Raw genomic sequence first — 17,497 nt, forward strand, 5'->3', positions numbered from 1 at the left:
AGTTGACTTCATACTTCATTTTTACTCCCTTCCACTATGTTTTGTGTTTTTGACATCGTATTTTACCTCTTTTAATTTTGTGTATCCCTTAACCTCTTATTGTAGATATAGATGAATCTAGTACTTTTGTCTCTTGACCTTAATACTAGCTTGAGAGTAGTTTATCCACTAATTTTACTATATATTTGCCTTTACCAGTGATATTTTTCTTTGATAATTTTCTTATTCCTCTTTATAAACTTTTCTTTTCTACTTAAAGAAGTCCATTTAACATTTCTTGTAAGGATGGTTTACTGGTGATGAATTCCTTTAGTTTTTGCTTGTCTGGAAAACTCTTTATTTCTTTTCCCATCCCAAATGATAATCTTGCCAGATAGAGTATTCTCGGTTGTAGATTTTTTTTCTTTCAGCATTCTAAATATATTGTGACACTCCCTTCTAGCCTATAAGGCTTCTGCTGAAAAGTCAACTGATAGCCTTATGGGGTTTCCTTTGTATGTAATTTGTTACTCTTCTGTTGCAGCTTTTAGGATTCTCTTTTTATCTTTAACTCTTAACATTTTAATTATAGTCTGTCTTGGTGTAGGCCTCTTTGGGCTGATCTTTTTTGGTGCTCTCTGTGCTTCTTGCACCTGGATGTCTGTTTCCTTCCCCAGGTTGGGGAAGTTTTCAGCTATTATTTCTTCAAATAAGTTCTCTGCCCTTTGTCTTCTTCTTGTCCTTCTGGGACTCCTGAAATGTGAATATTAGTATGCTTGATGTTGTCCCAGGGGTCCCTTAGACTGTCCTCATTCTTTTTAATTTTTTCTTTTTCCTGTTCAGCTTGGATGATTTCCTGTACTCTATTGTGCAGATTGCTGATCTGTTCCTCTGTATCATCTACTCTGCTATTGATTCCCTCTAGTGAAGTTTTCATTTCCATCATTGTATTCTTATCTCTGATTGGTTCTTTTTTGTATTTTCTAATTCTTTCTTGAAGTGCTCACTGTATTCGTCTATTCTTCTCCCAATATCAATGAGCATCCTTATGACCATTAGTTTTTACTCTTTATCTGGTAGATTGTTTATCTGTGTTTTATTTAGTTCTTTTTCTGATGATTTGTCCTGTTCTTTTACTTGGAACACATTCCTTTGTCTCCTCATTTTGCCTACTTCTCTGTTCTTATTTCTATGTATTAGGTAGATCACCTATGTCTCCTGATCTTGGAAATGTGACCTTATGTAGGAGATGTCTTATGGGGCCTAGCACCATTCTCCCCTCTTGTCACCCATGCCAAAGGCTCCAAGGGAGTCCCCTGTGTGGGCTGCAAGTGCATTTCTGTTGTGGCAAGGCTGTTATCGCTGTGAGTGTGTTAGCAGGTTTGGCTGGCCCCTGGGCTGGCTGGTTCTGAGGCCCAGCAATGTGTGGCTACTATTGATGTGTGATTGGGTGGGGAAAGCCCCAAGTGTGTATGGCTGCAAGGTCTGGTAGCACACAATTACTGTGGGTTTGCTGGTGACTGAGTCAGGCCCCCAGTGTGTCTGGTTGCTAGTCCCAGGGATGCACAACTACTGCAGGCCCTCAGTGTGACTTGTTGCTAGTCCTGGGGATGCACAACTACTGCAGGCCCTCAGTGTGTCTGGTTGCTAGCCCCGGGGATGCACAACTACTGCAGGCCCTCAGTGTGTCTGGTCGCTAGCCCCGGGGATGCACAACTACTGCAGGCTCCCAGGGTGACTGGTTGCTAGCCCCGGGGATGCACAACTACTGCAGGCCCCCAGTGTGACTGGTTGATAGCCCTGGGGATGCACAACTGCTGCAGGCCCCCAGTGTGACTGGTTGCTAGCCCTGGGGATGCACAACTGCTGCAGGCCCCCAGTGTGACTTGTTGCTAGTCCCGGGGATGCACAACTACTGCAGGCCCTCAGTGTGTCTGGTTGCTAGCCCCGGGGATGCACAACTACTGTAGGCCCCCAGTGTGACTGGCTGCATGGCTTGGTGGTGCTTGGCTGCCTCAGGTGCACTGGTGGGTGGGGCAGGCCCCGAGTCAGGCTGGCTACATGGCCCAGGGGCATGCAACTGCCTCAGGTGCACTGATGAGCAGGACGGGACCCTGGTGTGTCAGCACACAACTGTTCCAGGTGCACTGGTGGGCAGCACAGATTCCTTGTATGGTTGTTTGCAAGGCTCAGTGATGCAGGTCTGCTGCAGGCTTGCTGGTGGGTGGGGCTGATCTCTGGGGTGAGCTGCTTGTGCTGCCTGGCTGCCTCGGGTGCTGACTGCCTCGGGGGCAGGACAGGCCTCTGTGCTAACAGGCTAGCGGAAGGACTGCAATGGTGCTTGCCAGCAACTGTGTCAGCATGTTGAACTAGGTCACAATATGATGGCTGCCTCTAGAGCCTCAGTCACTGGGGGGTGGGCCTAGCCACCTCATGCCTCTCTGGGATGTGCTCTGAGCTCAGTAAATGAGTCTTTTTCACCAATGGACCATGCCCTTTTCCAATCAGGTGTTTCTGTGCTGGATTCTGGGTTGAGTGAGTCTGTATGGTGGGCAGGTTTTCCTTTGCCTGAAGTTCTATGGTTATCCTGAGCGTATTCCCCATTGGTTTTCAAAACCTGGTCTTTTGGCATCTTGTCTCTGTTGTGCTGCATCTAAGGGCTGGGGTGCCTGATGTGTAGCTCAGATCCCTTGCTCCTCTGGGAAAAGCTCCATCGCTTTGAGATTGCCCTCAACCGTGAAGCACTGTGGCTGGGTGTGGCCCCCACTCAGCAGGGCAGCACTCTGCCACCCCCACCCCCGTGTCGTCCCTTGTCGTGGAGTTCTTTTCATCCAGTTTCCAGATCTCTCTGAGGAAACTGTTCCACAGGTAGTTTAAGTTTGTTGTGTCCACAGGAGGAGGTGAGTTCAGGACCCTCCTGTGCTGCCATCTTCCAAACTCCCCTGTTTGACCCATCTTTTCTTACATATTGTCTACTTTGTCCATTAGAGCTTTTATCATACCATAGATATATAATTATGTAAGTATGTCAGTTAAATTCCCAGTCTGATAATTCTAAAATGGTTACCATACCTGAAAGTGGTTCTCATTCTTGCTTTATCTCTTTGTCTGTGGTATTTGGGTTTTTTGGCGTTCTTTGGGTTTTTTTTTTTTTTTTTTTGCTTCAGCATGCTTTGTAACTTTTTTTGAAATTCAGACATGATGTGTCAGATAATAGAAACTTAGGTAAAAGTTCTTTAGTGTGAAGTTCTATATTAATGCACCTAGGAGTTAGGCTGTGTTCAGTGTTTGGTTTACCTGTAGGTGTCAGAGGCTTCAGTTTCCTTTAGTGTCCTTTTTCTTTCCCCTGTGGTGTTTGAGTTTCCCTACAAACTCTTCCTTAAGTAGAGGCTGTGTTTTACAGTTCTCTGCTGTAATATACTATTATTATATTGGAGTCAAGGTATTGGTGGGGTGGGAAGTGTTCTACAGTCTTATGATTAAAACCAGTTTTAGTAATGGGCCAGAGTCCCTGAGCTGTGACCTTCAGAAGAGTTTCTTGGCTTTTCCTTTTCTTCCCTTATATGAGATGTATGGTTAGAGGGGACTCAGGTGTCTAACTGCCTTTCCCCTAAGACATAGAAGCCACTGGTAAAGGAGTCTCCCTTGTGGGTAGGACCTTAATTCTATGATGGATCTAAGATGAGCTGTTTGTTCAGTTTGTTGAGCTTTTGTCCTGTTGTGAGGGTGGGAAGTGATAACTTACAAGCTCTTTACATGCCTTTCTAACTATAAACAAAACAATCTGCTTTTTAACTATAATGATTTCCATGGACAAACAATGTAAGTAAGAAGGCTGTAGAGAGTCATTTCTTTCCTCACTTCCCTGTGAAAGCAAGTACTTAGGGCATGAACCCCAAAAGACCCTTAAAATTCAGTATCCATATAACTCATGGCACAAGTTAGTCATTTTTCTAAATAATATAATACATATTGTGAGCATTGATAATTTTTTATGTTTATATTTATCCTTTATCACATAAACTGAAAATGGCAGAATATATTTTTGCTGGGTTTAAAGGACATGTTAGTGATGGTCTCTAACTTATTGAAGAAATTATGTAGTAAGCATGAGATTCATTGTTGGGGATCATGGGGCACTTCTGAAAGCTGGACAGTCATTGCCTTTGGAGCTGTGCACGGGGTGACTGCCTGTCTGAAGAGTCATGCCACACAGAATCAGATAGATGCCTTGAACAGACAAAACACTGATTTCAAACATGAGTCTCAACCTCCCCCCAACCAAAAATCCAAAGCAGAAGGTATTGATTTGCTATTAAGCTCCTTCTCTTATAGGCAAATTTATGTAGCATGCTCCATATTAATCCAGTGGTGACTAAAGATCTTTACACATGCACAGAAACAACAACTTTTGTGATCCACAACAAACTGAAAGCACTAACTCCAGCCCTTCATACAGACTGGCATCATAATTCCGTTAATTAAAAATTCCTGGCAAATAAATGCACAGAGTCTGCCCAGGGGGCTTTTATTGTGTGTAAAACTAGTGAGTTTTGTAACTCTGAGTCACCTTGCATAGAGAACTAGGTGAAATAAAATGACGTCCAAGAAGATTTGTGCCTTTTAAACCTATGGAGAAGTCTGACAAGTCGTGGCTTTCTGATGACTGCTTCCACTCATCCTTCTTGTCTTCATTCTTTGACTCCTTAGCTGTGCTTTTTCTTCTTTCTATTAGTTTAATGATATTCATCCCCTTGTTCTTATCCTCCCCAGTCCCTCCGGGCTCTTACCTTCTGATGATGCCTCAGCACTGACTTTCCTCCACTGAATTCAGATCTCCTTAGAACAAGGTGGCACCCACAGCTCCAGATATGAAAAGAGTCTTGGGTATACGCACATGAATCATTGATGGTAGAGCTTTTAAGTTTCAACCATATAACAGAACTTCCTATATGAAGACTGTATTCAAACTAGGATGAGAAAAGATAGATTATTTTTTAAATGGTATTGAAATAATTCAGAAAGCCAACAATAAGCTAGTATATTACCTTAATCCTCATCAAATTCAATTCCAGATAGAGTACAGATTTAAATGTTAAAAATATGAGGCCACAGATTTTCTAGCACAATACATGATTAAATAGTAGTATGACCTTGATGTTGACATAAGAATGAAATGATAACTAGAAACCATGAAAGAAAAACCAATAAAGTAGACTGCATGCAAACTTATTTTTAGTTTAAAAAGAAAATGAAAAGAAAAAGTATATAAAGTGGGAGCACCAGATGGGGGCACATCCACAGATTATTGGTAAGATATATAACAGACAAGGTATTAGTATCCATAATGCAGCAAGCCAGCTACAAGTCTAGAATAATAACATGAGCAATAATAAAATGGACAAAGGACAGGAACAAGCAATTTATAGAAAAAATGACTGACATGGAAAAACAAGAAACTTCATAATCAAAGAAAAATACTTAAAAGGATGACATATTTTTCTTCTATCAAATTGGCAAGAGGAAAGAGGTGAAATAGTCATTATCTGCAAGGGCAGAGGGAAGTGATGACATATGTTATTGTTAGGAGTGCAAACAGCTACAAACACTTTAAAGGCAGGTTGAAATAATGCTCATAATTTATAATGTACACACTTTATGATTCACCAAATTCACTCTCAGATATTAATCCTACAGAAATACTCCCACAAATGCTCACATATAATTGTACAAGTATTTACTGTGTCTTTGTTTTAAATTTAAAGGCTGAAAATAATAAAAATGTTCATGAGTGAGCATTTGATTAAATACACTATGGTAGAATCACTCAGTGAAATTCTTCGTGGCTCTTAAGCAAGATTACAGTGGGAGTTCCATTCCCAGTTATGATGCAGCAGCTTTAGTCAAACAGTCCTCTTACAAAGAATGACAAGAAAAGCAGGCCCACAGGAGACTCAGGCAGCGGTGTGCCGAGGCACAAAAGTAATAACTGTGACCAATGCATTTAAGAAATTGCATGGTGAAATAGAGAATTTGGCTCAAGAACTAAAATCGACTTTAAAAATCATGTATATGGAAATTCTAGAACTGAAAGGTGCACAGAGCTAATTACAAATTTATTGGATGGGGGTAACAGCAGTTTGGAAACAGTTGAAGCGAGTATTAGTGATATTGAAGAAAAAAATCCAAACTGAAGCATGTAGTTCAAAAAGGAAGGAAAATACAGAAAATAGCATAAAAGATATACAAACAAGAAAAAGCCTAATGTATTTGCAGATGGAGTCTCAGAAGAGGAGAAGGGGAAGAATGGCACATAAGCAATATTTGAAGAGATAATGGTCAAAAAATTTTTTAAAGCAATGAAAAATATATACCCATAGACTTAAGAAGCACTCTAAACCCCGAAAGACAAACACAGAGAGAACCACATTAGGCACTTTGTAATAAAACTGCTGAAAATCGAAGACAACAGGAGAATCCCATAGAGCCAGATAAAATAAGACACACTCCAAGACACACTCCCTTCAACGGAGACACAACAAAGCTACAGCTGACTTCTCGAGGGAAACCATGGAGGGCAGAAGACAGTGGATGCCATCTGTAAAACCTGAAAAAAATTAACTGCCAATCCAGAATTCCATAACCAGCAAAATATTCTTCAAATGCTAAGGCAAAAGAAAGACATTTCTGGACAAAGAAAAATTTACTTTTTAAAAAGACATAGCTAGAAGACACTCTAGAAGAAACACAAAAAGGAGTTTTTCAGAGGAAAAATGATCCTACACAAAGACATATATTATACTAGATGTAGTATCTTTAAAAGAATATTAAAAAGGCATAATAAACAGGCTAACATATTGAAAATGATAAAATAAATGCTTGATTAATAAAAAATAAAGAAATATAAAAGTGAACACAAACCTGCTGAGAAAAATGGAAAACTGCTGTTAGAGCGATAGCTATAAACCCAACTTAACCGCAACAGCATTGAATACAAATGCACTGAGTGCTGGAGTTAAAAGACGGCTGCATCAGATTGGATATCAAAGTTGATATCACATGCCACTTACTAAGGCAGGACAGTGATAGTCATTCGACTTACAATGAATGATAGGGGAAAGGAAGCTTTTTTAAATAAATGATGCTGGGTCTACTGAATATTCACACAAAAAGTGAATCTTGACCCCTAGGTTTTATCATGTATAAAACACAATTTCCAGGTGTGTTGTAGATCTAAATGAGAGACAAAAACAATAGAGACTCCAGAATAAAGAACAGAAGAATATCTTGATGAACATGCAAAATAGAAAAGATTGATGGACTATATTAAAACTTGAAATTTCTATTCATCACAGGCACCATTAAGAGAGCGAAAAGGCAAATCATAGAGTGGAGAAGGTATTTGCAATACATCTATCCAACAATGGACTCATTTACAGATATAAGGAACTCTTACATATCAATAAGAAAAAGACAATCTAAAAGACAAGTAGGAAAGATACTTCACAAAAGAGGATATTCAAATAACCAATAAACAGGTAAACGTATTCAAGCTCATTAGGCCTCTGGAAATGCAAAGTTAAAAGCATAATTAAATACTACGATAAACCCAAAAGAATGACTAAAATTAGAGACTGACGAAAACTAACTGCCGGCAAGGATGCAGAGCACCTGCCATCTCCAGACCGCTCTGGGAGGAGTGCACCAGCGCAAGCACTCTGTCAAACATTTGACTCCAGCTCCCGGAGTTATCTGCAAACGCAGTTACCCAGAAATTCTACTCTTAGGCGTATATGCTTTAGAAATGCATACACATATCCACTAAATGATGTGCTAGAATCTTCCTAGTGGCACCACTCATAAAAGGGCAAAACTGAAAACAACCAACAATAAAATGGGTAAATAAATAAAATGAATAAATAAATTGTGGCATTATCACAAAATTGAATAATATTCAGTACTGAGAATAAGTAAACCATGATTTGGATGGATCTCACAAACATAATGTTAGCAAAAGAAGTCAGACATACATACATACTGTGTGACTTCATTTGTAAAACTTTCAAAACAGGGACAAAGTGAAGGACAGTGGCAGAATCAGAAGAGTGATTGTCCCGGCAGGAGGGGCAACTGGATGGCATGCGATGGGCTTCCAGTCAGCTTCTATTTCTTGGTGATTAAATGGGTGTGATCTCTTGGGTACTTGGCTATAATTTTTACTAAAAAAGGGAAAAGAATCTAGCGGATGTATATGCACTGACTTAGAAAGACAGCCATGATAAACTAGCAACTGGAAAAAAAAAGTAAATTGCAGATCACCAAATATAATATGATTCTATACTGGTACAGAAAACAAAAAGATGAATTATTATATCCAAAATAAATCTATGAAGGATTTATTAACAATGTTTATCTCTAACGTTTTTTGCTTTATGAAATTTTTGGATTTTTAAAAAGTGAGCATTGGTTACACATTTGAGACCAAAAATAACCGACAGTAAAAAAGAAACAGTTTTCTAGCTGAACATTCCACAGGATCAAAGCTGTCCCCGGGGTGGTGCGATGTGGCAGTCTGACAGGGACGCCTCTCTGCAGTCCCGAGCAGCTGAGCTTTGGCTGCTCTGGTTCCAGAGTCCCTTTGGGGGCAGAAGGGCAGACCACTCAGAGGAGCAGGTCCTTCATGCTTAATGAAATGCGCCTTCTTAGCCTCACTCAACTTGTGTTCAAAGGAGTGGATTTTGCACAGTTCTCTGTGAACGCTCACTGAGCAAAGGTAACAACCTGAAAGGCCACCACAGAGACGCCCAGCCCAAGCCAGAGAAGGGGCATGGGTGTCGCCAAACACGTCAACTGTATGTTCACACATTGTTTACCTAACAAAAGTCCCAAAGGATTATTCCCGTTTGCCAAGTCTTGGGTGTAACACTCAGTAAGCTTACGTGTAAACCTTTAGATCAGTAAGACAGACTCCAACTTACTTCTGTCAGTTTTACCATCAACATCCTTTTAGATAATCTTGTTCTCCACAACCAATTTATACTGTTATAAACGAATTAAAAATTTCTGTCACCCCATCTTATTTTTATACATTATTATGGGAAAGGAAAAGATGTGCAATTTCTAAGAAGTATGCTTGAAAATAATGGGTAGCATTTAAAAGACTTTTTATTATACCTGCCAAGTATATCTCTGTGAATAAAACGATTTAGAAAATAAAGCTGTTTCCAAGTTAAACTTGAAAACAGACTCCAATTTGAAAAATAGAAACTGTGTGTGCATGCATATGCATGTGTACACAATCTCTAAAAATCAAAAGTATGTTATTTTCCCACATGGAGAAATGGAGAATAAATTTTAGCCTATTTTCCTAAAAAAAGAAAAAAAAAAACACCCCAACTCCTAATGAATTAAGGAGACATTTATTCAAACCTATGGCCAGACCAAAAAACAAAGGTAAGGATTTAGAAATTACGCTCAGATTTATAGATTCACAAAAAATAAAAGAGGGTCCTGCCCAGTGGCACAGTGGTTAAGTTCACATGTTCCACTTCAGTGGCCTAGGGGTCGCCGGTTCAGATCCCTGGTGTGGACATGGCACTGCTTGGCAAGCCATGCTGTGGGAGGGGTCCCACATATAGAGTAGAGGCAGATGGGCACAGACGTCAGCTCAGGGCCAGTCTTCCTCAGCAAAAAGAGGGGTATTGGCAGCACATGTTAGCTCAGGGCTAATCTTCCTCAAAACAAAACAAAATAAATAAAAGAGAAATAGGAAATAATCATTTAATGTCACAGTATTAGCATATTTATTCTCTCTGTTTTGTCTCATCCAGTTAGAACCAGACAACATGAGCTTAACTATAATAACAAGGATTAGTCCAATACGAGGAAGGACCACTTTGGGTGACAAAAGGCTGGAAGAGAAAGCAGGTACCACATAAATCCTGTGACTTTTCCTGGACTAGGATGGATCTCTGAAGGCATTTTCTCAGAAAGAAGTGCTCCGGGCCCCCAGGCAGCTGCGTGCTCTGCACCAGGCTGGGTGCTCCACACGCACTCAAAGGTCTTTATTGCCCTTATCTGTCAACACAGACCTTTGCTGTGAGAAAATCAAAATGTTTACATTAAAGAGCACAGTGAATATACAAACAAATAAACACATATGGTTATAAATTTTTCATAAATGATGCAAAAGAGAACAAGTGCATACTGAACAAGTTAGAAGAAATTTTATCTTTTGCATTATGCAAATGCATTTTTGCTAGAGATATTTTTTCCTATGTTTATAAGGATGATCCTCATTAATACTTTTACTATGTGAACCACAAAATTGACTGCGTATGTTTTAACAGGCACATACGCATAATTACTCTGTGGAGATACTTTCAGAAGTGTCAAAATATGAATTAAAACACTGACACTTTTTTAGAGCTCCTTACACAGTTCCAAAACATGTGGTTTACAGAATGAAGGCTTGGTAAAATGGATTAGAAAATTTGTATGCAGCAGTTTCCAAAGTATCCGTTATTTATTTTATTTAAAGCAATGTTCAGTGGGCCGGCCCCGTGGCCGAGTGGTTAAGTTCTCACGCTCTGCTTCAGCAGCTGGGGTTCACTGGTTTGGATCCCTGGCACCGACCTACACACCACTCATCAAGCCATGCTGTGGTGGCGTCCCACAAAGCAGAACTAGAAGGACTTACAACTAGGATATACAGCTAAGTACTGGCGATTTGGAGAGGAAGAAAAAGAGGAAGATTGGCAACAAATGTTAGCTCAGGGCCAATCTTCCTCACCAAAAGTAAATCAATAAATAAAGCAACGTTCAGATCCCATTATATTACGTAGAAATTCTTCTGATTAGGGAGACATGTGTAGATGCAGAACAAAACCAAAGTAACTTACCTGCTCTCCACTTTCTGAGGAAAGGATTCCTCCTCCCCTTGTGGCTGAGATGAGGCCAGAAGCTCTCTGGCCGGCGAGCAGAGCCTGGGCCTGCCTGGAAGAGCAGGCTCCCTGTGCTCCTAGAAGTTACAGCCTTTTGCTCGATGCCTCTTCTTCCTTAAGAAAGGTGAACGGGCAATCGTACTACAGAGGACGCGCAGTGCTGCCAAACTGTGCTAATTGGTTGCAGTTTTGGCCAAGTCAGCAGAATACTCACTAATTTTCTCCTCCTCCAGAAGATAAACAGGTATCCTACTGCGTTCTGGGGGGTGCGCACATACAGACCTACTAGGGCTGAAGACATCAAGGCACTAACTACACATCACCAGTGTTGTCATTGACCAAATAAAACTCATTGCACCAAATTCACACACCAGGGGGGAATTTATTCCTCAGCTTGCTACAATATAATCTCAAAACTATAGATGAAATTCTGTCTATATTGAGCCTTGGTTGGAAAGAAACACAATTAAATGAAAACGTGCAATTCTTATTCCTTTAAGCTAATAATCCCCCAGCTTTTTTTTTCTTTTGCTGATGAAGATTTGCCCTGCGCTAACATCTGCATCAATCTTCCTCTATTTTGTATGCGGGTTGCCACTACAGCATGGCCAATGAGTGGGGTAGGTCTGTGCCCAGGATCCAAACCCAAGAACCCAGGCTGCCAAAGTGGAGCACACTGAACTCAACCACCAGGCCATGGGCTGGCCCCAGTGATCCCTCATCTTGTAATGGTTGACTTTTTTCCAATAGTCTGTCTTAACATTTCTGGTCCCGCAACTTACAAAAATGCAAAGAGACGGTTCTGGTTCCCTCCACGCAGACGGCTGGGAGAGGTTCTACCACTTAAGCTTTCACTTTGACGGGTTTAGGTTTTTTCTGTCATGAGTGAGGATCACAGAGATTACAGAGTCTAGTCATTTCACTTGAAAAGTAAGGAAATTAAGGGTTAGAGCAGTGAAGCAACAGAACACTACTCGCAGGGTCGGGACAGAACACAAGCCTCTTGACGTCCAGGCAGGTTCCTTCCAACATCGCTACTGGAATGATCAACCAACCAACCAAACAAGCACGACATTCTTCACAGCAAAAAGTACGGTCTGTGTTTTTGCTAATGTGTGTTTTTACCTCTGAAGAGATTATCCAAGTCCGTAGCTTCTTCTCCTTTGATTGTCAAACACCTGATCTGCTGTACAAGTCGGGCAAACAGAAACAGAGCGCAGATTCAGCATGTTTCGAGGAGTACAGCGTGGTGGCAGCACAATTCAAACCAGAACCACAGGGCGGACAGGAGTGAATCAGCGGGTGTTTTGCTGCGTGGAGCCTTATTACAATTCTTCTTCAATTTAAGACTTAGAAAATAACACTTTTGTTTGGAAATTCTAACTTTAAAACCTGGAAAGTCCCCCCATCCCAACATTCTATTATAGCCAGAAGTTTCTAAAACTCCCTGGAGAATAGTGTCTTCAGATTCTGAGGAGGAGCCTGTGGGGTGGTAGCCACGGTGGGGTGGGGGGGTAAATAATAATCGCTCCTGATGATTTCAGCACTAATTTTAATCAGAAGATTACAGACATGTGCTCAAACAACTGAATAAAGTAATTTAGTTACACTGTTGAATGTCAGAGAGTTAATTAGCTTTCAAAATGCTCCAGTATGTAGTGAGGACTGAATTTGTAACTCTTTCATTGGGGAACTTTATTAAAACCTGAGGCTCACAGTTTGTAATGGATGTGGAGGTCTCTAAAATGAAACTTTCCCAGTGTTGCTAATTACCTGGCAATTAATTTTAGGCAGCTAGAACTTGAGATAGTTGATGAATTTATCCGTAATACTTATTTTAATGAAAATTATAATACCTTGCTTTGCAAATATAGTTTCTGATGGCACTTGGACGGGAGCGCTCTCATTTCACCCTCACTGGTGAGCCTGGAGGTTGGGCACGCAGTACTGTTTCAATCTCTGTTTTGGATGAGCAAACTGATTCAGTCCCCAAAACCTTACGTAGAAACCTAAGTGACTTGTACATAGCTTGTACATCATTTTATCTATAGGTTCTATAAATATGTATGTCATGGTAAAAATACAGTCTATTTATCAGATATTTTTTAACCATTGAGTGCTTTTTCATCAAAAAAGCAAGAAATTGGGAAAGAATTTCTATTGAGATCCCACCTCTGACCTTAAAAGGAGGTCCTCTGCAGCTACTGTGGAGCATCCTACTTCCGGATGTTTAGTCACCTGTGGCGCCAATATGCTCAGTGCCGGCAGACCTGGGTCCGAGTCTGAGTACCAGTGCCCTAGGTTTGTGAGCCAGAGTGCGTCTTCAAACTCTAGAGGTCTCCGCTTCCTAATCTGCAAAACGGAGATGTGCTTCCTTATAGGATTTGTCCTGAACAACAAGTGCAATGATGTATTATAAAGTAGTATACAAACTCTAAGGCACCGTGGCCATGCATGAAAATGTGTGGACACTTTAATTAATTCAATATGCTTAGTATTCATTATGTTCAATAACATATATGGCATCAGGATTCACTTACGTTCTTGTAGGAAAGAATATTAACAACAGAAAGAGGGCTCAAACTTCAGTAGTGAGCAGCTGGTGGACATGGAACGCCGGAGGCACAACGTGTGCGGTTTGTAGTCATTTTGCAAAGAATAAGATGGGAGAAAAAAGAACAATTTTAGCTCTGCTTACATATTTTTGGCAAATCCGTGGGTATTTTCCCCAAAACTTTACAAATTTTATGAAACCGAGTTGATTTCAAAGCATCTTAAAGCATCCTCTGTAATAAATGCTGATGGAGATCTTGATTCTCTCTTACAAAATTAAAAAATAGAAGCTAGTATGCCTTATACAACTTTGATGGGAATTTTAAAAAGCAATTTAAAAATAAATCCGATAAATTTACTGAGTGGCTTTTTAAAAACGTGCTAGGCACTGCAATTAATCATAGATATATTTCGATATAGTTCTTGCTTTCAAATTATTGCATCACGAGGGAGATACCCCAAGTCAAACTCTGTAAACAATTCAGATTCAGTTACGTTTCCTGAGTGAGGTAGGTACCTTCTAAGGACTCTCAGATCTTTGATTTCATTTAACCTCATTTCATTCTCACACAAATTCTATGAGGTAGGAAGAGGATCCCTGTTATAAAGAAAGAAATTGAGGCTCAGAGATGTTAAACCGCTAGCCCATCTTGGACACACAGGGAGAGGATGGAGGAGCTGGACTCCAAATCCAGATTTCCTTCTGCTCTACCCATCATCCTCCAGTAGCACAGGGTTTACTGAGCATCTACAGACAGCGTGGAGGAGGAGGTGTCACAGGTAGAGCGAAAGGAGGGGAGTTATTGTAGTAATAATGATGATCCTGGAGGCTGGAGGGAGGATACGGCTGGGTGCCAGGCTAGTCGGGGAGTTTTGCAGAGGATGCAGGCGGTCTGGTCTTGAAAGAATGGGGATGTGGATGACTGATGGGTTTGTAAAAGCCTAGGAAATTAGGATGAGAGAAAAGCAGGAACTGGAACACAGCGAGCCTAAGCAAAAGAAGTGTTTTAGGGACTTGAATAAGCTAATCAACTTTTTTGGCTGAAGCAGCTGCACTGTGCCAGGAAAGGAAGGATCGAAAGGGAGCCTAGGACTTCCATAGGGACTGCACTGAACCTGCAGATGGCTTTAGGAAATAGGGACATTTTAACCATGTTAACTTCGATAATGCTATAGACCAATGATACCTCAATAAAAATAAACAGATAGATAGATAGACAGATAGATAGGTAAATAATGAGGCTAAAAGAATAAGGCAGAGGCAAGCTGTGGAGTGCTTGCACACTGTGCTCAAGCATTTGGGCTTTATCTTGAGAGAAGTGGAAAAAGCCACTGAAATGTGGCATCTTGAAAGAATCTACTGCAAAGAGTCAGTTGAAATGTTTGGAGACAATTAGGCCAGTAATGTGCCAAAGACTAATATTCACTTGTATTTTAGCTAAAAAGATAATACCATTGAAATCCGCAGGTCTTACCAGTTCACCAATAATTCCTCTTGAAGCCTGACCCCTCCCTACCTTTCACAGTCACCACAGCTCCAGGTGCTCGACCCGTCCTCAGCATCTCTTATGAGCAGGCGTCAGCTCCCCCTCTGTCTGTCTGCCCTGACTCCTCCTCTGGAGGAGGGCACAGGACTGAGAGGGTCACTGCTTCTGCTGTGAGACCTGCCACCGTCACCCCGAGCCTCTGCCATCCGTTGTTCTTCTGCTTGCCTTTTCCTCAGGATTTTGCTACTCCCCCTTGAAAAGGGGCTGCGTGATTTCTGCCCCTCTCCCTATGCTCCCCTACTTTTGACAAGGCAAACGAGTGGCTGCCATCTCTGTGCTCAGGAAACCGTAGGCCCTAAACCAGGTGCCTAACGTGAAGGAGGTAATATTAATCTTCTGTTTTCGTGTTGAAAAAGACGGAGGGGGTAAGTAGCTTGCCCAGAGTCCTACAGTAAGCAGAAGAGCCAAAGGAGAAGGGCCAGAATTTGAATCTACATCAGGTTAGTCTAAATGTAGCTGGGCACCGTCTAGAACAGGAGTTGGCAATCTCCAGCCCACAAGGCCAGCCCTGCCCGTTGCCTGTCTTTGTAAAGGCAGTATTACTAGAGCTCAGCCACGCTCACTGGCTTACTCACCATCTATGGCTGCTTCACACTACCATGGTCTAGTTGAGTAATTATAACAGAGATCTTACGGCTGGCACAGCCTCAAATACTTACCAAATGGCCCTTTACGGAGAAAAAGTTTGCTGACCCCTGTTCTGGAAGTAAAGGAAAAGGTCCCTAACACCAAAAATGATACAGACCACATGTGATTATATTACGTTACTATCTTTTCTCAAAATTTCCTTAATAACTGTATTTCGTTATATCTTATAATAGGGCTTGAAAGGCAAATACTGGGCTCTGCCTTTTATTTTTAGACAAATTGTCCAAGTCCAGTCAAGGTTTCTTTGAGCTTCTTTTACACACAGGCGTTGCCTTCAGCTAGGATGGCATCTGCCGCCAAGAGACTCATAACCTAACAGCAGTGCAGATGTGTGCATGGCCGGCGCCCCCCCACAGTGGGCTGTAAGGCTCTGTCCATCAAACACGTTTGGTTTGTAAATAAAAAGTAATTGAACCTTTAAAAATACTGCATTATGAAGCATCATTAAACGATATACATATGAAAATGTTTATGTAGAATTATTTATAAGAGGAAAAATACTGGAAACAACCTGAATACCTGTCAACGGGGGAATGAGTCGAGTAAGTTAAGGGATGTCCACACTATGGAATATGATACAGTTATTAAAAATAATGCATTGAATCCATTTGTGTTGCTATGGCAAAGTATCCATGACATATCATTAAATAAATAAAACACATATATTTTAGCTAATATTTTTATTGTCAGACTTTCCTTGAGCCAACAATGATTTCACGTTTTTCTTTGTGAGTAGACTTAGTTATCTAAGTCTTTACAGCTTTTCCATATAAAAATAAAAGTCCAAGACCAGATTATTTTTCTTCTGGTCGTAAATGCTGATTTCTTTATAGGTGCCTTGCTCAGACCACCATTATAAACTTGGGATAAAATATGTGTGTACTTCATTAAAGAGCCTCAGCATTTAATGTCAGGGTCCATTAAAGTTTTGTCCACATGTTGCTCTTTCCGGAACACAGCATTCTCCCCCACAGTCAACACGGTTCTGGGTAATGATCCAGAGTGATGCGAGTTAACCTTCAAAGAAACATGGACACAGAACTAATGTAATTGTTTTTACAAAGAGTGAATGTGTATCTGCATAGCCACATGTATACATGACACAGAAGAGAACATGACATCCCCTCACACAAGCGTCAGACTGGAGGAGTGGCCAGTGAGGAACTGTTATCTTTACAAAGCTTCTATATTACCTGAATTATTGCAGTGGGAATTTTATCATATTTTTATAAGCCTATAACATATGCTGTTTGATAGGAAAAGGTCTCGGTATTATTGTGTTTAATTTTTTCTTTTTACTAATCTATATTTCTAATTTTCCTATAATACACAAGCATTGCTTTAGTTATGAGAAAAAAATCATGTTAATGTCCCAACTTTACTATTTACAATGACTAGGAGACGATTATTTCAAAGGCAGATTAAGTACATAGATGAGAAAAATACCCCCGGCGCTTGGGCAGCACAGTTTTGTTTTTCTGGGGCGCAGGAACACTGCTGTCTCCCTTGTGCGAGGACCCGTGCCCATGCCGGCACGCACTGTTCTGCAGCGTTTAATCACCAAGAGCCTGGCCAAGGCAGGGTTCCAGAAATCAGAGACTCACAATAAATTATAAAATGCCTTACGAGAAGCAGCTCAGAAAAGTATTTCTAAAGATCTTTTTAAGGCATGCATTGGTTACTTTATAACATTTCCGCAAAACTGTAACTTTGTTTAGGAAACAAGACTATAATGAAGGGGCGGAAGGAGCCAAGGCAAGCGGAATCCACCGGAGGCGGGGGGTGCCGAGCCCTTTGTCTCATTGCAGTTTCTACCCACACTCTTGA

At 40.9% G+C, this 17,497-nt stretch overlaps 1 protein-coding gene across 1 annotated transcript in view; it reads right to left on the reverse strand.

Annotated features, from left to right (window-relative positions):
* L3MBTL4 (L3MBTL histone methyl-lysine binding protein 4) overlaps positions 1–17,497 on the reverse strand; it is a 306,581-nt gene that overhangs the window by 129,169 nt on the left and 159,915 nt on the right. Inside the window, 1 exon segment of the mRNA XM_070221201.1 lies at positions 12,048–12,123. Within this exon segment, the coding sequence (XP_070077302.1) occupies positions 12,048–12,123 (76 nt within the window).

Source organism: Equus caballus, chromosome 8 (assembly GCF_041296265.1).
Source record: "Equus caballus isolate H_3958 breed thoroughbred chromosome 8, TB-T2T, whole genome shotgun sequence".
Classification (NCBI taxonomy): domain Eukaryota; kingdom Metazoa; phylum Chordata; class Mammalia; order Perissodactyla; family Equidae; genus Equus; species Equus caballus.